At 45.4% G+C, this 24160-nt stretch overlaps 1 protein-coding gene across 3 annotated transcripts in view; it reads right to left on the reverse strand.

The window, feature by feature from the left end:
• MCTP2 (multiple C2 and transmembrane domain containing 2) overlaps positions 1 to 24160 on the reverse strand; it is a 351794-nt gene that overhangs the window by 143697 nt on the left and 183937 nt on the right. For all 3 annotated transcript variants that reach the window (XM_063925724.1, XM_063925723.1, XM_063925725.1), the window contains 5 exons: positions 23032 to 23174; positions 22867 to 22943; positions 21216 to 21327; positions 7040 to 7078; positions 1079 to 1243 (listed from right to left, as the gene is read on the reverse strand). In XM_063925724.1, coding sequence (XP_063781794.1) covers positions 1079 to 1243; positions 7040 to 7078; positions 21216 to 21327; positions 22867 to 22943; positions 23032 to 23174 — 536 coding nt within the window. The remainder of the gene's footprint in view (positions 1 to 1078; positions 1244 to 7039; positions 7079 to 21215; positions 21328 to 22866; positions 22944 to 23031; positions 23175 to 24160) is intronic.

Here is a 24160-nt window from a genome sequence, read left to right on the forward strand (position 1 = left end):
AAAAAGTAAAACTTAGTGCCAGAGACAGAAGGGCATTGAGGATGACTGTGGCCAAGAATAAGTATTCAACCGCTGCAAAAGTGACCCCGTGTCTACAAGAATAATGATGCAGTAACTCCACAAGTACAATATATATAGGCAAGCTGCAGTTGCCAAACCACTGGTAAATCCAGCAAATGCCAAAATGCGGACAGAGCGATGCAACACTTCTAAATCGTGGACTGACGAGCAATGGAAGACTGTCATCTGGTCAGATGAATCGTCTTCCATATTGTTCCCAACCGCAGGACAAATTTACTTGTAGACAACACCGAGCCAAGCATACGATCAGGACTGTCTGGTGTCAAGAGTGAAGCATGGTAGCGGGTCGGTGATGATTTGGGCAGCCATATCATGGTATTCTGCCAGCCCAATTATCACCATTCACCAGTCATTGCCAAGGACTATATAGACATTTTAGCTGACCAGGCCCATTCCATTGTGCAGCATGGTTTCCGGCAGATGACGTCTGGTACCAAGATGACAAGACACTGATTCATACAGCTCGTGTCATTCAAACATGGTCTTCTAATCATGCAGACGAGGTAAGACACCTCGTTTGCATGATTAGAAGACCATGATTGAATGACATGAGCTGTGTGAATTGGTGTCTGGTCATCTTGGTACCAGACGTCATCTGCCGGAAACAATGCCTGCACAATGGAATGAACCTGGCCCCTCAATCACCGGACCTCAATACGACATTACTCCGAGCACATGAACAAGTTTTGCATGAAGAATGGTTTAAGATTCCATTGTCAACCATCCAGGACTTATATTTGTCCATTCCAAGGAGAATTCAGGCCGTCTTGCATGCCAGCAGCAGTCCTACACCTTATTAGATAGTAAAATAATTCTTTCCTACAGTAGATGGTTCCATATTTTTGTCTAACCCCTACAGATATGAGGGATGTACAATATAATGTCTCTGCAGATATTTTATGCGCAGTCACTTTGACAGCTTTTTCTAAACAACCTGCTTACTGCTACTGTCAAATACAGTACAGTCTATGGATATTTTATAAGGTTTAAAACTTACCTTACTTCTGTACTTTTGATCACCGAGCCGGAACCTTACAAAGGAATCTAAGGCACCTGCATCAGGGAGGTTAATCCCTTCCAGCAAAGTGATGCTGACTGTTCCATTCCAGAGCTGGCTCTTTCTTAGGGACTCTGATAACTGCAGGGACTGCATGGAGGTTGCCTGATAGAAAGCAAAAATTCCATCACACCAATGTTGTGAGAATATAATCTACAGTATAAACAATAGCATCCATACTAGATGAAATGATCGAACATTTAAAGTATACGGTTTGTGGCAGTCAGCAGCAGCAATGATGAATAGCTGCATTAGATACTGTACAGCAGGGATGGGGAACCTTCGGCCTTCCAGCTGTTGTTTAACTACACATCCCAGCATGCCCTGCAACAGTTTAAGCATTGCCAAACGGCAAAACTGTAGCACGCTTTAATAATAAATATGATATATTCTGAGCAGTGCATTAAATCTATAGTTGACCCTGACCAATGCTACTGCCACGGGCTCAAAGTCCAAACCCTGTTGCTAAGCATGATCACCCACTGAAACAAAAGTCTGCAATATAGACTGTAGCCGTTAAGATCTGTAAGCTTTCATTAGAGTGCACAGCAATATCCTCACTCACTGTATACTGTGATTCTAATATGGGCCGTATATGAGGTAAGTCACCTGCTGCAAATTTACTTTCTCTGTACAATATCAAGTTTAAGCTAGAGCTTTTCCAGCCCTGGTTGCATCAAATGTTAAAATCCATACCTGCTGCCCGTATATAATAGTACCTGTGAGACAGGGATGGAGCTGGCTAGCTAATGCATACTACGGGGAAACTTCTCCTCCTGCATTGCTGGTATAAACTGTACTCTCAATTAAGTAACATCAAGTGAGCAATGCTTTTGGGTGGGGTTTGCCTGCACTTCTTTATGAGTAGCTCAGTGGTAAAATGCATCTGTTAATTAACAATGACTGATGTTTTTGCTAAATTTTTTCACTCTCAAAATAAAAAAATAAAACATTTCCAGTATTTCAAGTAAGTCATTTACCAAAGCAAGCAAAAATAGTAATACAAAAACGTAATTCTCTATTTTTAAAAGTGGTCTGTTATGGTTTTGGTTCTTGCCCTGATAGGTCAGATAATTTAGGAGTAAAGAGTCACAGAACGTGCCCTTTTTGTCTACTTTCTCCATTTTCTGTAAACTCTCAGCAATGTGATTGGGAGCACTGTCCAGCACAGATCAAAGACGCATCCTACAGTCTGGCAGCTGCTGCTGCAGCAGTGAAATGGCAGCTCGTCTATGAAATATGTCCTAAAATAATTCTGTGGCTTGGTATGTCCTTATTTCTAACTGAATGTTTATCTTGGAAGTGCTTCTATCTGAGTTGTCCATAAAGCAGCTCCACTTAGCTGAACGAGCCTTGTGAAAATGGAATCTAATGCTGGCTATTAAAAGGGGACTGGAGATTACTTCCATATGGCAGAACAGCATGAGAGTGCAGGGGTAGGGCCTACAGCAGGCTGTACTTGGCTGAGCTCGGCATCTATCCACGGACACTCATTGCATTACACCACAACATCTGGATTACTGCTTGTAATGTCCCTGGGAAACATCCACTTCCCATCAAAGGCTTTATCTTTCTCTGTCGTACTTTGAACATTTCAGCATTTAACGCAGTCATGTTTGAAGTGATGCTCTCCATGATTTTTTGATTTTTTTCACCCTTCCCCCGTCTGCTGCTTTTGTCCACTTTCCCGAAGACACTCATATCTGACCTATTTTGCAAATAAATTTTTTTTATAACAGTGCTAACATAACCCTTTTACTGCTGCTAGGCTGAGCAAAGCATTGAAAGAACAGTTTATATAGTTTATGACACTGTCTGTGCTACAAACTGAACCATCAGGAGGAGATGTAGAAACACAAGGTGCCCTGAGAAATGAGTACAGGCACTTAATGCACACACGTCAGCAGAGTCGTTCAGAGCTGTGTGGCCTGCCCCAGGCACCTGTGAGAGAGGGACGGTGCGGATACGTAGGCACAGACTTCAGGTCAGGCAGAGCATTGCTGATTCTTACATCTTAAGGCCCATACACACTAAAACATATTTTCCATAGATATGAGCGATAACGATGGTTGTGAACGATCAGATCGTTCTAGTGTGTACCCAGCAAACGATGAACGTGGTCGTTGGAAGTAGGTTGCCAGTAGCCCATGCATGTAGCTCAATCCCAGCAGAGCAGATCGTTCGTTGTTCAGATCGTTTGTAAAATCGCTCAGTGTGTACACTCAATCTCATTTGTCAGGGAGTTCAAAGGAAATTGCTCATCTTCCGCATTGTTCATCTTTCACATATTTCAAGTTTATATTGTGTATGGGCCTTAACACATACAGATGTGTCCTCATACACCAAACCTGAATAAACCATGTGGTGCGAGTGATCCACTAGACCCCACGCAACTTTGCTTCCACCATGCGTTTATCTCATCCGAAAATGAGTCTTTGTTGTAAACGGATGTGACAAATTGCTTTATGAGACTACAATGATTAATTTGATATGCGACACTTAAATATCTGTGTGCGTCAGAGTCTTTATACGAAGCATAATGGAACTTGGCGTGGAAAAAAGAGACGTGGCTGCTGCATTGTAGCAGTACATATACAAATGAAGACATAGTCGCACACAGATATACAAGTGTTGAATATTAAATTCATCAGTGCAGCCTGTGAGGCTATTTGTTGCACCCGATTGCGACTAAGACACATTTTCGCGAGACACAGATGCTCTGCGCAAGCTAAGGCTGTGTACACATTATGTGATATCGCATGTGATACGGCTGATATCATATGATCGCAAGTGATATTGTGTAATACGTACACTTGGTATTGCATGCGATGAGCGCTCCCACGGGTCGTATCCTTCATTGCACGATATTGCTTACGAGGGCCATGCAGCAATGCCCCACTCCTCCCCCAACCCCCGTCCATCTGTCGCAGCCAACATTGGCAAGTGTGTATGCTCTTGTTGATGTTGGGAGCCTATCGCAGACGATATCGCATCTTATGCACATCGTTCTTATGTGTACGCAGCCTAAGTCTCACAGGACCTGGAGTTGGCATAGTGTATGAGGACACTTCTGTACACTAGGAGACATATAAAGGTGTGATCTCTGCTGTACCTATGAGGTAAGTTGCTCCAAAGTGATTTTAAGTGGCCTAACATTTAAAGCCATCTTTCCTTTGGCACAATGATACACAATAGATTTCTTTCCTACTGCACTTTGCAGCAATTATGTACCCGGGAACTTTTGCACACTGGGATGGTCCATGTGGCAAGATCATGCTGCGTCACAGAAGGGGAGGTCAGGAAGCTTGCGTCACAGAAGGGGAGGTCAGGAAGCTGGGTGCATCCTAAGGACACACCCGCCACTGTAGACAGCAGGATGCCAATACAGGCACCCCAATTCAGAGACAGGTGCTGTCAGGGTATCATCCTTCCATCTCATTGGCTTTGACTCCCAGGGCGGAAGCATTAGTCGCAATGCCTTTTGCTTGTCCTAGCTGCCTAGGTATACACAGTTACACAAAGCAGGAGCAAAATGTATTTTGTGAAGGACAATACAAAAGTAGAACATACTTAATCAGTTTAAAATAACAGGTGCTAAAATGTGAGGAGTTATATACTTACCTACTTTCGGACACCACTCCACACCCTGGGAGATCCTGGAAGGGATGTCAAAGTGGCAAGTAAGAGGGATGTGGTGACACAATTTATGTCATCATAACCCTGGTGCAACTTGGTACATGGCCATGATGACGTGATTTACAACAAATCTAGTCATCAAGCCCTCACCTATTTATCACATAAGCCTTTAAAGAACAGGCCCTTCTACTTTATATTCTTGTTTTAAACTGGCTAAGAATAGAGGATCTTTAATCCAAATAATATCTGTTTATATAAACCTATCCTGTGTTGCTCAATATACTAGTACTGTAGTAGACCAACAAATGAATGTCCCTTGGTAACCGAGGGACACCAAGTATATGGAAATAAAGGACCTCCACATAGGTGTTGTTTATGTGTTAAGTGAATACTGCAAGATGCCAGCATGGGATGTACAATTAAGGACTACTGTAAAATTATGGCTAGCGTGCCTGCAAATGGAGGCATCAATGACACTGAAAGAGGGACAATTGATGGGGCATATTTGTCAGAGGCATCAGTAAACAAAACAGCTACAAGAAACAACGCAAAAAGCATGCCACAGACTGCACAATTCGGTATTACTTTTGGGGAAGAAACTGGGCCTATCTAATTATTAAATCAAATGCTGCTACGCTGATGGATATTTTGAGGGAAGAAGGTAAATTAGGTAGGCATACAGTATGCACATATACGTTTATTAACAGTAACAATAACACACCTTAGATAACCGAAAACAGTTATACATTCAACATAATATCCAAAAATACACACACATATGTTGTAGTACAGGCTCTAGACTAAATCATCATGCAAGTATCACTGTCAGTTTCTTTGACTCTTCTTTCTAACATGTTTAAAGATATAAGCAGAGACTAGTAGATGTAATTTACCACCTCAGGAAGAAAAAAAAAACCTGCTGCCCATTAGGCTTCTCTGTATAAGACAAACAATTTTGGTTTGCGTTTGAAGGCTGTACCCATCAGATTTTTTTTTTTTTTTTAAATATATTTTGCTTCTACTTGCTGCTGCATGAGAGTCCTGCACAGTACACACTCTGGCTTGCTGCACTTCCACAGCCGCTCTCTCTCCCATGAAACCAGTATTCCCCACGCTCACATTTTTTCCGCTCTTGACTCAATGCTGTTTTCCTAACTGCTATTACTCCTCTACAGCTCAGGGTTTCCTAACTAAAGATGGTTATTGATGTACTGCTGTTTTAGTGCACTAGCAGAATCAATAAACTAGAGCATACAACTGTTTGTCAGGTTATCTGAAGCATTATGGGAAATTCCTTTCCAAGTTAAATTGCCATACATTCATTCACCATAAACCCTGCTCGGCAGGAAGTGGCTGTGCACTTCAGACGGGTACAGGCTATGCTTTGCTGCCCTCTGCAGGCCATAACAGTACAGTGATATCAGACATGAAAAAGGGATGTGATAACTACAGTACTGAAACGTATATAGCAAAACTAAACATTTTATCAGGTCATGATGTACTCCATGTGATCTTTACTTTCATAAAAATGTGCATTTAAAAAGCAGGTACAACATTTGTCAAGTGCTGTACAGTAATACAACACACTTCTACAATCAGCAGTAAGAAAATGACCCTGTTCATTTCTTAATCAGTTACCACTCGTCAGCATCACTTGCATGTTATTAGAGGGAAGCTAAAATGTTCCTCGAAGCCTTGGGAACTGAATGGCCTGCCAGAATGATGCACACTCTTATCTGGATTATTAACATCTTTCCTTAGTGAAAAGACAGGCCGTGATAAGACAAGGCAGACGTTTGGCTAATTTGGACTCCAGAGAGCAGATCACACACAAACACTGTCTGTTTTTTAAACCAAGACTAATACTCTGAGTGTCAGTGTACCACATACCGGCATGCAGACTTGTTGTCTAACATCATTTCACGTAAACCTTAACCCCTTCAGCAAATCTACATTGATGTAGCTTTGTCTTTTTAATTATATTACTATGTATTGGTTATCTCAATTATGCAATGACATATTAAAGTGTACCCATAGCCTACACACAATACAGATGCTAATTGGGGGCTGCACCAATATTCAGACTCCATCAATGTACCAGGAACTGGTCAACAGAGTGTCAAATGAATGGGCTGCACTCTAAAATGACCACCTCCACTTTGTGTGTAGCTTCCTGGTTAAAACGGCCTTAGTTATAACTGATAAACAAGGGTCCAACGACAAATAAAACACTATGATATTACATGCATGATGTAGGCAATGTACCTTGGAAGCCCCAAGCATTTTCCGTGAGGACCATCGTTGCTGAAGAAGAAAAAAAGAAAAAAAAAGGTAAGTAGAAAACTAAGAACACACCTCAAGCAAAAAAACACTTCTTTAATATTTTTAGGTACAACAAAAATATAAATCTAGTTTGACGTCACAAAATGGCAAAAAAACAGCAGCTGTGTAATGGTTGCAATGGTTAAAACAAGTGTCATGTGAATATGTTAGTCTGTAATTCATTTCACTCAATTATAGCAACAGGTGCAACTTAAAGTGAATTAATGTAATGACCAGGGATATACTGTATCATGAAGAACAAATTAAGAAATGAATTGTGTTGTTTTCAGTAAGTGGTCAGTTCCCATAGTGAGCTGCAGAACATTTTGCACTACTGACTGTTTAGGTTACGTCCGTCTCAAAAAACTCACTCCAAAGTACAGAGATGTCACTGTATTGTTGAATATAGCCTCAGTAGACTTAATGTATACAGTATGTGCATGAGCATTGGTGTGCTGCTCCATCAATGCATGTTAGGTAACTTGTAACACAAGCAGCATGTAACACATTGGATCACAGACATGTACAGGAGAGTTAATGCAGCATATTATAAGCAGAGTGCAGTAGCTCTGTACATACAGAGAAAAATCATACAATTCAATATTTTTCACTGTTAATCTGCCTCTTTATCAAGTTTACCCCAAACCTCTTAGATGTGTAAATTAATTTGTGCAGGGTCATTTCACCTCCTGTTTCAGGTCACTGTATGCCATCTGTTTGTATCATAATCCCCTCAATGTACAGTAACAGGCCTCTAGGTCACTGTGTCATAAGCAAACTATACAAATTCTGCTACAAAGATATAACGAGATTTATGGTAAGAACTTACCGTTGTTAAAAATCTTTCTGCGAGGTACACTGGGCTCCACAGGGAATGACATTGGGGCGTAGAGTAGGATCTTGATCCGAGGCACCAACAGGCCCAAAGCTTTGACTGTTCCCAGAATTCCTAGAGTCGATACCTCTATAACCCCGCCTCCGTGCACAGGAGCTCAGTTTTTGTTAACCAGTCCAATGTAGTAGCAGGCAAAACAGACGACAACTGTTAGTAGCCACATACACCATACTCTCACGACAGGAGAAAGGGTCAGTGGCTAATGCCATACCAACCCAAAGAAGCTAAGTGTGTCAGGGTGGGCGCCCTGTGGAGCCCAGTGTACCCTGTAGAAAGAGATTTAACAACAGTAAGTTCTTACCATAAATCTCGTTTTCTGCTGCGGGGTACACTGGGCTCAAGAGGGAATTACATTGGGGATGTCCTAAAGCAGTTCCTTATGGAAAGGGATGCACTATTGCAGGCACAAGAACCCGGCGCCCAAAGGAAGCATCCTGGGAGGCGGAAGTATCAAAGGCATAGAACCTTATGAACGTCTTCACTGAGGACCACGTAGTCGCCTTGCACAATTGTTCAAGGGTTGCACCATCGCGGGCCGCCCAAGAAGGTCCAACCGACCGAGTAGAATGGGCCTTGATGGTAGCAGGAGCTGGAAGGCCAGCCTGTACATAAGCATGTGCAATCACCATTCTAATCCATCTGGCTAGGGTCTGCTTGTGAGCAGGTCAGCCACGTTTGTGAAAAACAAACAGAACAAAGAGAATCCGACTTCCTGATGGAGGCAGTTCTCTTCACGTAGATACGGAGAGCCCGTACCACATCCAAAGACCATTCTTTGGAAGACGATTCAGGAGAGGCAAAGGCCGAAACCACAATCTCCTGATTAAGGTGGAAAGAAGACACCACCTTAGGTAAATACCCGAGACGTGTTCTAAGAACCGCCCGATCACTGTGAAAAATCAGATACGGTGACCTACAAGACAAGGCACCCAAATCAGACACCCGTCTAGCGGAGGCAATAGCCAGCAGAAACAATACCTTAAGAGAAAGCCACTTAAGGTCTGCAGATTCAAGAGGCTCAAACGGAGACCCTTGCAACGCCTCCAGAACCACCGACAAGTCCCAAGGAGCCACAGGCGGGACATAAGGAGGTTGAATCCACAACACATCCTCAGTGAACGTATGCACATCAGGTAAGGTCGCAATTTTTCTCTGAAACCAAACCGACAAAGCAGAAATATGAACCTTGATGGAGGCCAGACGAAGGCCCAAGTCCAGGCCTTGTTGTAGAAAGGCCAAAAGTTTGGCCGTACTAAACTTGTAAGCGTCATGATTGTTAGATGCGCACCAAGCAAAATAAGAATTCCAGACTCTATCATAAATCCGAGCAGAAGCCGGTTTCCGGGCCTTCAACATGGTTTGAATGACTGCCTCAGAAAATCCTTTGGCCCTTAAGACGGAAGCCTCAAGAGCCACGCCATCAAAGCCAATCGGGCTAAATCCTGATATACACAGGGGCCCTGAACGAGGAGATCTGGGCGCTGCGGAAGTAGAAGGGGACGCTCTATCGAGAGACCCTGAAGGTCTGAGAACCAATGCCGTCTGGGCCACGCTGGAGCGAACAGAAGTAGGATACCTCCTTCTTGCTTGAACTTCCTTATTACTCTGGGCAGGAGTGACACCGGAGGGAACACGTATAGCAGCCGAAAGTTCCATGGAATTGCCAGTGCGTCCACGAACGCTGCTTGAGGATCCCTTGTCCTTGCTCCGAAGACTGGAACCTTGTGATTGTGTTGAGATGCCATCAGGTCCACATCTGGAAGGCCCCACTTGTCCACGAGGAGTTGAAACACTTCTAGATGGAGGCTCCACTCTCCGGCGTGTACGTCCTGACGACTGAGAAAGTCCGCTTCCCAGTTTAGGACCCCCGAAATGAACACTGCCGATATGGCTGGCAGATGGCATTCCGCCCACTGAAAAAATAAGAATTTACTTACCGATAATTCTATTTCTCGTAGTCCGTAGTGGATGCTGGGAACTCCGTAAGGACCATGGGGAATAGCGGCTCCGCAGGAGACTGGGCACATCTAAAGAAAGCTTTAGGATCACCTGGTGTGCACTGGCTCCTCCCCCTATGACCCTCCTCCAAGCCTCAGTTAGGATACTGTGCCCGGACGAGCGTACACAATAAGGAAGGATTTTGAATCCCGGGTAAGACTCATACCAGCCACACCAATCACACTGTACAACTTGTGATCTGAACTCAGTTAACAGCATGATAATAGAGGAGCCTCTAGAAAAGATGGCTCACTACAACAATAACCCGAATTTTTTTTTTTTTTTTTTTGGTAACAATAATTATGTACCAGTATTGCAGACAATCCGCACTTGGGATGGGCGCCCAGCATCCACTACGGACTACGAGAAATAGAATTATCGGTAAGTAAATTCTTATTTTCTCTGACGTCCTAGTGGATGCTGGGAACTCCGTAAGGACCATGGGGATTATACCAAAGCTCCCAAACGGGCGGGAGAGTGCGGATGACTCTGCAGCACCGAATGAGAGAACTCCAGGTCCTCCTCAGCCAGGGTATCAAATTTGTAGAATTTTACAAACGTATTTGCTCCTGACCAAGTAACTGCTCGGCAAAGTTGTAAAGCCGAGACCCCTCGGGCAGCTGCCCAAGATGATCCCACCTTCCTTGTGGAGTGGGCATTTACAGATTTTTGGCTGTGGCAGGCCTGCCACAGAATGTGCAAGCTGAATTGTACTAAAACTCCAACGAGCAATCGTCTGCTTAGAAGCAGGAGCACCCAGCTTGTTGGGTGCATACAGGATAAACAGCGAGTCAGATTTTCTGACTCCAGCCGTCCTGGAGACATATATTTTCAGGGCCCTGACCACGTCAAGCAACTTGGAGTCCTCCAAGTCCTTAGTAGCCGCAGGTACCACAATAGGTTGGTTCATGTGAAATGCAGAAACCACCTTAGGTAGAAATTGAGGACAAGTCCTCAATTCTGCCCTGTCAGAATGAAATATTAAGTAAGGGCTTTTATATGATAAAGCCGCCAATTCTGACACACGCCTGGCTGAAGCCAGGGCTAACTCGTCACTTCCATGTGAGATATTTTAAGTCCACAGTGGTGAGTGGTTCAAACCAATGTGACTTTAGGAAACTCAACACAACATTGAGATCCCAAGGTGCCAATGGAGGCACAAAAGGAGGCTGTATATGCAGTACCCCTTTTACAAATGTCTGAACTTCAGGCACTGAAGCCAGTTCTTTTTGGAAGAAAATCGACAGGGCCGAAATTTGAACCTTAATGGACCCCAATTTTTGGCCCATAGACAGTCCTGTTTGCAGGAAATGGAGGAAACGACCCAGTTGAAATTCCTCTGTAGGGGCCTTCTTGGCCTCACCCCACGCAACAAATTTTCGCCAAATGCGGTGATAATGTTTTGTAGTTACGTCCTTCCTGGCCTTGACCAGGGTAGGGATGACTTCATCCGGAATGCCTTTTTCCTTCAGGATCCGGCGTTCAACCGCCATGCCGTCCAACGCAGCCGCGGTAAGTCTTGGAACAGACAAGGCCCCTGCTGGAGCAGGTCATTTCTTAGAGATAGAGGCCACGGTTCGTCCGTGAGCATCTCTTGAAGTTCCAGATACCAAGTCCTTCTTGGCCAATCCGGAACCACGAGTATAGTTCTTACTCCTCTCCTTCTTATTATTCTCAGTACTTTTGGTATGAGAGGCAGAGGAGGGAACACATACACTGACTGGTACACCCACGGCGTTACCAGAGCGTCCACCGCTATTGCCTGAGGGTCCCTTGACCTGGCGCAATATCTGTCTAGTTTTTTGTTTAGACGGGACGCCATTATGTCCACCTTTGGTTTTTCCCAACGGTTTACAATCAGGTGGAAGACTTCTGAGTGAAGTCTCCACTCTCCCGGGTGAAGGTCGTGTCTGCTGAGGAAGTCTGCTTCCCAGTTGTCCACTCCCGGAATGAACACTGCTGACAGTGCTATCACATGATTTTCCGCCCAGCGAAAATCCTTGCAGCCTCTGCCATTGCCCTCCTGCTTCTCGTGCCGCCCTGTCTGTTTACGTGGGCGACTGACGTGATGTTGTCCGATTGGATCAATACCGCCTGACCCTGAAGCAGGGGTTTCGCTTGACTTAGGGCATTGTAAATGGCCCTTAGTTCCAGAATGTTTATATGAAGAGATGTCTCCAGGCTTGACCATAAGCCCTGGAAATTCCTTCCCTGTGTGACTGCTCCCCAGCCTCGCAGGCTGGCATCCGTGGCCACCAGGACCCAGTCCCGAATGCCGAATCTGCGGCCCTCTAGAAGATGAGCACTCTGCAACCACCACAGGAGGGATACCCTTGTCCCTGGTGACAGGGTTATCCGCTGAAGCATCTGAAGATGCGACCCGGACCATTTGTCCAGTAGGTTCCACTGTGCGTGGAATCTGCCGAATGGGATTGCTTCGTAGGAAGCCACCATTTTTACCCAGAACCCTTGTGCATTGATGCACTGGGACTTGGTTCGGTTTTAGGAGGTTCCTGACTAGCTCGGATAACTCCCTGGCTTTCTCCTCCGGGAGAAGCACCTTCTTTCTGGACTATGTCCAGAATCATCCCTAGGAACAGAAGACAAGTCGTCGGAACCAGCTGCGATTTTGGAATATTGAAAATCCAATCGTGCTGCCACAACACTACCTGATATAGTGCTACACCGATCTCCAACTGTTCCCTGGATCTTACCCTTATCAGGGAATCGTTCAAGTAAAGGATAACTAAAATTCCCTTCCTTCGAAGGAATATCATCATTTCGGTCATTACTTCAGTAAAGACCCGGGGTGCCGTGGACCATCCCTACGGCAGCGTCCGAACTGATACAGTTCTGTACCATAACCTGAAATACCCTTGGTGAGAAGGGTAAATTTTGACATGAAGGTAAGCATCCTTGATGTCCCGAGACATCATGTAGTCCCCTTCTTCCAGGTTTGCAAGCACTGCTCTGAGTGACTCAATTTTGAATTTGAACCTCTGTATGCAAGTGTTCAAAGATTTTAGATTTTAGAGTTTAAAATCGGTCTCACCGAGCCGTCTGGCTTCGGTACCACAATAGTGTGGAATAATACCCCGTTCCCTGTTGCAGGAGGGGTACCTTGATTATCACCTGCTGGGAATACAGCTTGTGAATGGCTTCCAAAACAGCCTCCCTGTCAGCGGGAGACGTCGGTAAAACAGACTTTTGGAAACGGCGAGGGGAATACGTCTCGAATTCCAATTTGTACCCCTGAAATATTATCTGAAGGATCTAGGGGTCTACTTGCGAGTGAGCCCACTGCGCACTGAAATTCATTGAGAACGGGACCCCACCGTGCCTGAACTTGTAAAGCCCTAGCGTCATACTGAGGGCTTGGCATAGGCGGAAAAGGGTTTCTGTTCCTTGGAACTGGCTGATCTCTGCAGCCATTTTCCTCTCCCTCTGTCACGAGCAGAAAAGAGGAACCCTTTTGCCCGCTTGCCAACCAGGACTGCGCCTGATAATACGGCGTCTTATTTTGAGAGGCGACCTGGGGTACAGCCCCTCTTTTAAGGCAATACTTCCAAATGCCGTTTGGAATCCGCATCACCTGACCACTTTACTGGAATAATTGGACAACGCACTTATACTTGATGCCAGTCGGCAAATATTCCGCTGTGCATCATGCATATATAGAAATGCATCTTTTAATTGCTCTATAGGCAATAATATACTGTCCTTATCTAGGATATCATATTTCCAGTCAGGGAATCCGACCACGCCAACCCAGCACTGCACATCCAGGCTGAGGCGATTGCTGGTCGCAGTATAACACCAGTATGTGTGTAAATACATTTTAGGATACGCTCCTGCTTTCTATCAGCAGGATCCTTAAGGGCGGCCATCTCAGGAGAGGGTAGAGCCCTTGTTTTTACAAGCGTGTGAGCGCTTTATCCACCCTAGGGGGTGTTTCCCAACGCACCCTAACCTCTGGCGGGAAAAGGTATACTGCCCATAACTTTTTTGAAATTATCAATTGTTATCGGGGGGAAACCCACGCATCATCACACACCTCATTTTATTTCTCAGATTCAGGAAAACTACAGGAAGTTTTTCCTCACCAAACATAATACCCCATTTTTTTGGTGGTATTCATATTATCAGAAAAGTGTAAACTTTTTCCATTGCCTCAATCATGCAATGTGTGGCCTTATTGGAAATCACGGTTGTCTCTTCACCGTCGACACAGGAGTCAGTACCCTTGTCGGCGTCTGTATCTGAGGTAACGGGCGCTTTAGGGCCCCTGTATGAGACGTCTGGACATGCACAAGCTGAGTAGCCGGCTGTCTCATGTCAACCACTGTCTTTTATACAAAGCTGACACTGTCACGCAATTTCAACAGTACATCCACTCAGGTGTCGACCCCCTAGGGGGTGACAACACTATTTCAGACACTCTACTCCGTCTCCTCATCATTTTTCTCCTCATACATGTCGACACCAACGTACCGACACACAGCACACACACAGGGAATGCTCTGATAGAGGACAGGACCCCACTAGCCCTTTGGGGAGACAGAGGGAGAGTTTGCCAGCACACACCAGAGCGCTATATATATACAGGGATAACCTTATATAAGTGTTTTTCCCTTTATAGCTGCTGTATTGTTATATGGTGTAGTATTTTGAATAAATAGGAGTAATGGATACGTATATATGAAATAAGTACCGGATAAATTCTTGAGATCTTGAGACTGACCTGACTACTGCCTATACCAATCAGCTAAGATTTTCTGATTTGTTTTATTTATCTGTTTTTGTATATTGTTATTTTATGGATTAAAAATTTTTTTTCTGATAATACTATACAAGGCAGCAGCAGTCGATTGATTCAGCTATTGGACCGACTTGATCTACTTGGATACAAACATATCCTATATGCTTTATTATAACCTTCTTTTGGTACGCATAAAATATAGGGGAGGGTACCCCAAGGTATATCTGAGGTTACTACACCATATGGCGATAATCTTTTGTCTCCTAGGTGGGGAATAGCCACAAGGAATTTAGCGAGACAGACAGGCATAAATCTCAAGAATTTATCCGGTACTTATTTCATATATACGTATCCATTACTCCTATTTATTCAAAATACTACACCATATGGCGCTTGTTCTTCTCCCCTGCTTTCACAGAATCTTATGACTGAACATACCCAAGTCATATTCTGAAGAACTGAGCAGCCACCAAAGAAGTTTGGGAGGTGTTTTCTGACGGAGTGTTCACAACTGACTTAATCCAAACAGCAGGACCTTTTTTGACGACCCCTTGCATTTAAAAGAACTTTTGGACGTGAGACTGAGCGCACTGACCTGAAAAAACTCTCGCTGCTGTATTGTTATATACTGCGCCTAATTTGTGCCCCCCTCTCTTTTTTTAACCCCTTTCTGTAGTGTAGTGACTGCAGGGGAGAGCCAGGGAGCTTCCCTCCAACTGAGCTGTGAGGGAAAATGGCGCCAGTGTGCTGAGGAGATAGGCTCCGCCCCTTTCTCGGCGTCCTTATCATCCTTTTTCTGTATGTTTTGGCAGGGGTTAAATGCATCCATATAGCCCAGGAGTTATATGTGATGCATTTATTTTAGCCATATAAGGTTTTTATATCGATTTATTGCGTCTCAGGGCGCTGCCCCCCCCAGCGCCCTGCACCCTCAGTGACCGGAGTGTGAAGTGTGCTGAGAGCAATGGCGCACAGCTGCGGTGCTGTGCGCTACCTTATCTGAAGACAGGATCGTCTTCTGCCGCCGATTTTTCCGGACCTCTTCGCTTTTCTGGCTCTGTAAGGGGGACGGCGGCGCGGCTCCGGTGACCCATCCAGGCTGAACCTGTGATCGTCCCTCTGGAGCTAATGTCCAGTAGCCTAAGAAGCCCAATCCACTCTGCACGCAGGTGAGTTCGCTTCTTCTCCCCTTAGTCCCTCGATGCAGTGAGCCTGTTGCCAGCAGGTCTCACTGAAAATAATAAACCTAAACTAAAACTTTCACAGAGAGCTCAGGAGAGCCCCTAGTGTGCACCCTTCTCGTCGGGCACAGAAATCTAACTGAGGCTTGGAGGAGGGTCATAGGGGGAGGAGCCAGTGCACACCAGGTGATCCTAAAGCTTTCTTTAGATGTGCCCAGTCTCCTGCGGAGCCGCTATTCCCCATGGTCCTTACGGAGTTCCCAGCATCCACTAGGACGTCAGAGAAATCCGTGATACTTCCCTCATTGCCATGCGGCATCGAGTGCCGCCTTGATGATTGATGTACGCCACCGTGGTGGCGTTGTCCGACTGTACTTGAACAGGTCTGTTCTGTATTAAATGCTGGCCCAAGTTCAAAGAGATGAACACCGCCCGCAATTCCAGAATGTTTATCGGGAGGAGAGACTCCTCCTTGGTCCACCGACCCTGAAGGGAGTGTTGCTCCAACACCGCGCCCCAACCCCTCAGACTGGCGTTCGTCGTCAGAAGGAACCAGTTGGAAATCCAGAAGGGACGACCCCTGCTCAATCCTTGGTCCTGATGCCACCAGCTCAGTGACAGACGGACCTCTGGATACAATGAGATCATTTGAGACCTCAACCGGTGAGGCAGGCCGTCCCACTCTGGAGAGGGCAGGAATGGAATTGAGCGTACTCCACCATGTCGAAAGCCGACACCATGAGACCTACCACTTGCATTGCCGAATGTATCGACACTTGCGGACGAGATAGGAAGCATTGAATCCTGTCCTGAAGCTTCAGGACTTTCTCCTGAGACAAGAACAACCGCTGGTTGTGAGTGTCCAACAACGCCCCCAGGTGCACCATGCTCTGAGCAGGGACCAGAGAGGATTTCTTCAGTTGATGAGCCACCCGTGGGCTTGCAGAAACTGGATAGTCAGATCGAGATGGCGTAGGAGAATCTCTGGGTAATTTGCCAGGATCAACAAGTCGTCTAAGTACGGTAGGATCCTGACCCCTTGATGGCGGAGTACAGCCATCATTACCGCCATGACCTTGGTGAAGACTCGCGGAGCCGTGGTCAAACCAAAAGGTAACTCCCAAAATTGGTAATGGAGGTTGCCAACCGCAAACCTCAGGTACTGCTGATGCAACACTGCAATGGGAATATGCAGGTAAGCATCCTGTATGTTCAGTGAGACCATATAGTCCCCAGGCTCCAAGGCTAGAACAATGGAGCCACAGGCACCTGTACTACCACTCCTGTGTCCAGGAGGGACTTTACCACCGAATGAAGAGTCTTTGCCTTCACCTGATCCGAAGGGACGTCTGTCAGGCAAAATCGATGAGGGGAACGATTCTTGAAGGATACGGCGTAACCTCGAGTGACGACTTCTCATACCCAGGCATCGGAAGTGGTCTTCAACCATTCCTGGGTAAACCCTAGAAGTTGGCCCCCCACTCTGGGATCCCCGCCCCGTCATGCAGCAGGCTTGTCAGTTTTGGAAGCAGGCGGATGGGCAGCCCAGGCCCGCTTGAGTTTGGGCTTATTGGGTTTGGAAATGCGAACCTGTTTTGGGCACGCCTGACCTTTCGCTTTCCCTGAAGGACGAAAGGAGCGAAAGGGAGTACTCTTAGCCTTCAGCACCGAAGGAGCAGTACTAGGAAGACATGCTGTTTTAGCAGAATCTAAGTCAGCCACTATCTTGTTGAGGTCGTCTCCGAAAAGAATGTCTCCTGTGAAGGGGAGTACCTCCAGGGTTTTCTTAGATTCCATGTCCACAGACCAGGACCGTAACCAGAGAATTCGGCGAGTCAAAATGAACGTAGTAGAAGCCTTGGCCGCCAGAATACTGGTATCAGAAGCCGCCTCTTTAATGTAATGAGACGCTGTAACAATATACGACAGACATTGTCTAGCATGATCAGAAGCATTGGAAGGCCACTCCGCCTCCAGCTCCTGAGCCCACGCTTCCACAGCTTCTGCTGCCCATAGCAATAGTGGGCCTATGCACCGCACCGTTTAGGGTGCAGATTGCCTTCAAACAACCCTCCACACGCATATCCGTCGGCTCTCTCAAGGACGTGACGGTAGTTACAGGCAGAGCTGAGGATACTACCAGCCGCGCCACTTGCGAATCCACTGGCGGGGGTGTTTCCCAGTTTTTACTAAGCTCCGCAGCGAGGGGGTAGCGAGCCAGCATCTTCTTGTGAGGCGTGAACTTCTTTCCTGGATTTTCCCAGGACTCCTGACGTATGTCAACTAAATGTTCAGAGTGAGGTAAAACTTGTTTAACATACTTCTGACGTTTAAACCTGTCCGGTTTCTTAGGGGCAGTGTCAGGCTCCGGTTCATCATCAACCTGAAGAATGAGCCTGATAGCCTCTAACAAGTCAGGAACATCCACCTGCGAAACAACTTCCCATCAGAATCTGAATCTGTGGGGTCTGTATAAACGCCATCCTCATCAGACGAGGTGTCTGGGACGTTGGTGGATTGTGAGGAAGTAATTGCCCGCTTAGAGGACACCTTGGTCTTAGGGGGGTGAAAGTTAGACTTTTGAGCAGTCAGTGATTGGTTCAATTGCTGTAACTAATTGGACAGTTGATCTGCCCATGGCGGGTTAACCGCAGGGACCATAAGCGGTTGTACCAGCACAGGAGGTCCCATAGGGGGCGTTAGTCTAGTTACCAGCATATACAATAGCGTGGAGAAGGTAGCCCAAGGTGTGTCATTTTGCACCCCCGTTGTTATAGTCCCACTGGGGGGTAAGGAACCCCCAGAACCTGAACCCTCAACTGCTATGTTATCCTCAAATGTGTCTGCAGCGTCAACACCACGCAATGTGGGATCAGCCCCAGCTCCGTTGCAGCTGACATAATCAAAAGCTCAATGCAAGGCAACACAGTACAATATCAGCAGCACAATGCCTGACAAGAACCCCCTGTGTAGTGCATCATCACAAACAGGGAATTCAAGAGGTATATGGTGACTAAAAATCACAGAGAAAAATACACACTGAGTACATCCTGTGAACTGCCTATATCATGATAAACCTGACACACTTAGCCCCCTCAGGTTATAGAATATAGGGATAGCAATCTGAGTGAGATACACGAAATGGAGGTCACACAGCAGCTATATGCACACACACAGAGTCACAGTTTGTACAATGCAGAAATTATGACATGCAATAAAACTGCACTGGACTAGCAATACAGAGTAGTACTATGTATAGCTATACACTTAATAGATATAACAATGCACAGTAAAGACTGGATGTATATAACAGGGTGCTTGTACTAAATAACCCTGACTAAATGCACATTTTCTTAACTAACACTGTCAGCAGACATGTAGAATACTTAAGTGTCCTGTAAAATGCACAGCGCTGACAGGTAGGTGGCTTTACAGAGGAGGATTTGCCCAAACAGTCCCAGGATCAGCTCTGCTTGCTATAATGGTGCCCAAATGCTGACAGGGAGTGAGGGAGAGAGATATGCAGCTCCAGGGCGGAAACATTTACTCTAAATGGCGCCCTGGGGCTGGGGGAGGGGCTACAGGTTAAAGCCGTATCCCCCTGCTGGACTTCACCCCCGGGTACTTAATAAAATGGTTTTATGAGAGAAAACTGACCTGTGCCCATGCCCTGGTGGTCTAGTGGGGTCCCTGTACTACCACAGTGTCCACACCGGCCGCGCTGGATCACGATTTACAGCGGGGCCCATCGAGGGGACCCCTTACCTCCTCCCTGAGTGTGTCCACGCGATCCGGGAGAGCAGCGGTCGTGTGTGTGACTAACTTGGAAGAAAACCGGAGCCTCCGCTGTAGGTACCCGTCAACCAGGGCGCGGGAGTGTACAGTGCCGCTGGGGGAGGTGATGGAGCTGCAGCAGGAGATGTCTGACTGACATCTAACACAGTCAGTGTCTCTGCAGCCCTTGAAGTCTTCAAAATTCTTTAAAAGCTTCTCTCAGGGCTGCTGGAGCAGCCCCCCTGTTATGTGCCTGCTTACTGCACGGCACCAACTACAAAACGGAGATCCTGTGCACGGAGGCGGGGTTATAGAGGAGGCGGCGCAAGGCATTCTGGGAACAGTCAAAGCTTTGAGCCTGTTGGTGCCTCGGATCAAGATCCTACTCTGCACCCCAATGTCATTCCCTGTGGAGCCCAGTGTACCCCGCAGCAGAAAAGGGCCTATTTATCACATTTGGTATGCATTCTGGGGCGTGATATTAGCACCCTCAATCGCATTGGAGGGTGCGATAACATCGGCAGGATGCGTCATTTTACATCTACAGGGACGGGGCTCCGAAAGGAGCCATCTCTGCAATGTGCTCTGTTTTTCTGGGGCTCCTGCGCATACGTGATCCGGCTGACCACACGTGTGGCGGCCATTGCTGGAGAGGGTTCCAAGGGAATCCTCTCCCGGAAAAGACTGCAATGTGTAGACCAGGCTACAGCGGGCTACTGCCGTCTTCAGATGCCATAAGCTGTGAGTACCAAGCTCGGGAAATGTTTGCATTCTGGACCTCGGTTAATCTGCCAGCATCGCATCCTCCATAGAAACCTACAGGGGTTGTGGCTGCTAGCGAGAATGAGGGCTGCAGCAGGTATCGGAGATACATTAGGGTGTTACTAAATATTTTTTAACTCCTCCCCCCCCCACATTTATTTAAATTCTTCTGAGAACATATGTTCTAATTCAGAGATTCATGCTTGCACACATCTCTGATTCTGGATGGACTGACATGACCAGGACCCACTCTGCGCATAACGGTGTGCAGACAGACTGGCAGACTGACACTGTTTGGGGGCAGGGAGCGTGTGGAGCTGGCTGGCCCCTACTTTCTGGTAATGCAGAGGCCAGGGTGTAAGTGATCAGCAGACGCAGATTTCTTGGCCTCGGATCAGCAGTTCGGTCACACAGATGACTGATGTTGCTAACAGGTGATGTGATGGGGCGTCTTTGGAGGCAGCACTCGGATCGCAAATGCTGGCAAGAGGCGTCTTTTTCCTACAGAAGCCCGCTGCTGCATTATTATTTTTACACATGGCTGCTGCGTCAAAATATGCATCAGCGATGCGTCCATCTCTAGACAAGTGCGAGAATCCCTGGTGACATCAAACAGCAATTCTCAGCTTTTCTGCCAAAATAAATAGGTTGGTACAGATACAGTATTCCACAGAGAAAAATCTAGTTTTGTTTTTTTTGGATCAAAGTGCTTTAGTTATCAACCAAGATCAGAAGAGGAAATCAACCTACATTATTTTTCATGTCTCGCATCCTGATGGACAGACTGATATCTGCCACAATCACCCCCATGTCTTGCTCTAAGCTATTGGGATCTTCCAAGCGGAACACTTTTTCCACAGCCCTACAAGAAAAAAAAATAGAACCACAAGTAATCACTAAATATCTGTATTTCATTTGAAATGTTGTGGATCATCTTAACAGCGAGGAGTTTCTGCATCAGTTCCATCGGAATATCAGAAAATTTCACGCTCCATCGCTCAAAAAACAACTTTCACATTATTCTGACATTTTGCAGCATGGTAAACTGTATTGACAATCATAATGAAATCCCAATAGTGTGTCATTATTCAGGTCCAAGGAACAGCACAAGCCGTCTGCCATATAGGAGCTAAAAAAGTATTTCAAGAAGAGTTGCTGTTAACGCTTCAATTAATGTTTGGGTTTTTTTTTGCAAATAATGTACAAGCTAAACACACGTCTCTGCACAGAAACCGATCAAGACAGACATGTAAAGTATCGAATAAAGTTATTTTTATATATGAAATTAGGAAACTTTTTCTTTAAGTTAGAATACTTAATAGCAGTGTCCTCGAAACAGGCTAAACAATTTACACAGGTGTAGTAGGGTTTGCCGGCGGCTGGGCTCCTGACGACCAGCATACCGGCGGCATACCGACAGCTGGGCGAGCGCAAATGAGCCCCTTGCGGGCTCGCTATGCGCGCCACACTATCTATTCTCCCTCCAGGGGGGTCGTGGACCCCCAAGAGGGAGAAAATCTGTCGGTATGCCGGTGGTCGGGATTCTGGCGCCGGTATGCTGGTCGTCGGGAGCCCGGCCGCCGGCAAACAGAAGACCACCCAATTTACACAGCTAAAGAAAATTAAAAAGGGAGTATAATTTTGAAACCGCCTAGATTGCAAGCTAACAGTGTAACTCCGTGGTTCTCAAACTGTGTGCCGTGGCACCCTGGGGTACCTAGGGGTAACATGCAGGGGTGCCCTGGGTTGGTGGTCCAGGACCAATTCAAATTATTTATGGTGAATGTAAAACCAGTGCTTGTGGCTTCCAATCATAAAATATGTGGACAAACAGAAGTGAATCCTGTCCCCCACCACACAACTGAACCACAAGATGACATATAAACACAATATACTTAAATTTAATATATTTTCCTGACTTTCTCAATAAGAAATTTTTGGCCCTAGGGATGCCATGAAAAATAATTCTGATACTCTAGGGTGCTGTGTTTCAAAAAACTTTGGGAAACACTGGTGTAACTGATAAAAAAATGGCTATTGAAGACTGTATATTGGGGGTAATTCAGAGTTGATCGCAGCAGCAAGTTTGTTTGCAGTTGGGCAAACCATGTGCACTGCAGGTGTGGCAGATATAACATTTGCAGAGATAGTTAGATTTGGGTAGGTTACTTTGTTTCTGTGCAGGGTAAATACTGACTGCTTTATTTTTACACTGCATTTTAGACTTCAGTTTGAACACACCACACCCAAATCTAACTCTCTCTACAAATGTTACATCTGCCCCCCCCCCCCCCCTCCAGTGCCCATGGTTTTGCCCAACTGCTAACAAATTTTCTGCTGCGATCAACTCTGAATTAGGCCCACTTTTCTGCATCATCGGTAATTAAGAAGATCAACATACTTATTTAGTTCCAGTTCTTGAAGACATAGAAAAGCAGATCCCATAAAGTCATCAGTTGTCAAATCGCGATCGTAAACCTGTAAATATGACGAAAAACATAAACTTAGTGTTTTTTTTATAGTATAGAAATTAGGAAGATAGACTGTGATGACATTACTAAACCACCTTGAGGTGTAGCTTTTGTTCAAGATTTTGGATAGGCAACACAAACGTTTCATCCCAAACTGGATTCAAATTTTTGTAGATGACTTTACTCTTGTATAAGGTCTTCTTGTTGAGTTTGAACTTTACGTAAGGATCACTAGTACCTACGGAAAGGAGAACAAATAGGGATTATGAGAATGTTATTAAAGTAAATTTACACTAATGTAATATTCACAATATTGGTTTGTACTTTTCACCAACCTTTTTAAAGACCATTTAAAATGTGTATAATTATTTGTTACTTTTTGTACTACAGGTTGAGTCCCCGATATCTGATTATCAGATATCCAAAATAATCTGAAATCCAACATTTTTTGAGTGCGACTGAGATACCTTTGCTTTCTGATGGTTCAATGTACACAAACTTTGTTTCATGCACAAAATTATAAAAAAATACTGTGTAAAATTACTGTCAGGCTTTGTGTATAAAGGTATATGAAACAAATAAATTTTTGTATATGTGCACAAAATGATAAAAAATATTGTAGAAAATTACCTTTAAGTTATGTATAAAAGGTACATATGACAAATAAATACATTTCATGCTTAGGGCGGTATCCTATTGCCCTTGATGCGATTTCAGAAGATCAAAACGGACGGATATAATGATTAATGACCAATGGTTACTATCGCAGTATCCAAACAGAGGCCATTGTTTCACCTGCAAAAATTGGACCAGCGATCCTGCAAAAACATATGGGATCGGGAATAAGTTCCCGATCCCATGTGTTACCGCGGCTCCGGCAGCCCCTTATTGCGGATTATGCTTTAGGTGCCTCAACATAAACCCCGATAAGTGCCAGTATCGGGGGGAAAAGGATGCAGACATTGGGGCAAATAGGATAGCGACCTTAGACTTGGGTCCCATCCCCAAGATATCTCATTATGGTATGCAAATATTCCAAAATATGGAAAAATCCAAAATACTTCTGGTCTCAAGGAGTTTGGATATGGCAAACTCAACTCGTAACAGTATTTACAAGCAGGCTAGAAGGTAACAGCTCATACGTCCTGGTACACATGGATGAGATAGCAACAGTTACAAATTTTGGTGAATACCTAGAACCATACAAACATTTTCAATCTCCAG

The sequence above is a fragment of the Pseudophryne corroboree genome, chromosome 6, assembly GCF_028390025.1.
Source record: "Pseudophryne corroboree isolate aPseCor3 chromosome 6, aPseCor3.hap2, whole genome shotgun sequence".
Lineage (NCBI taxonomy): Eukaryota > Metazoa > Chordata > Amphibia > Anura > Myobatrachidae > Pseudophryne > Pseudophryne corroboree.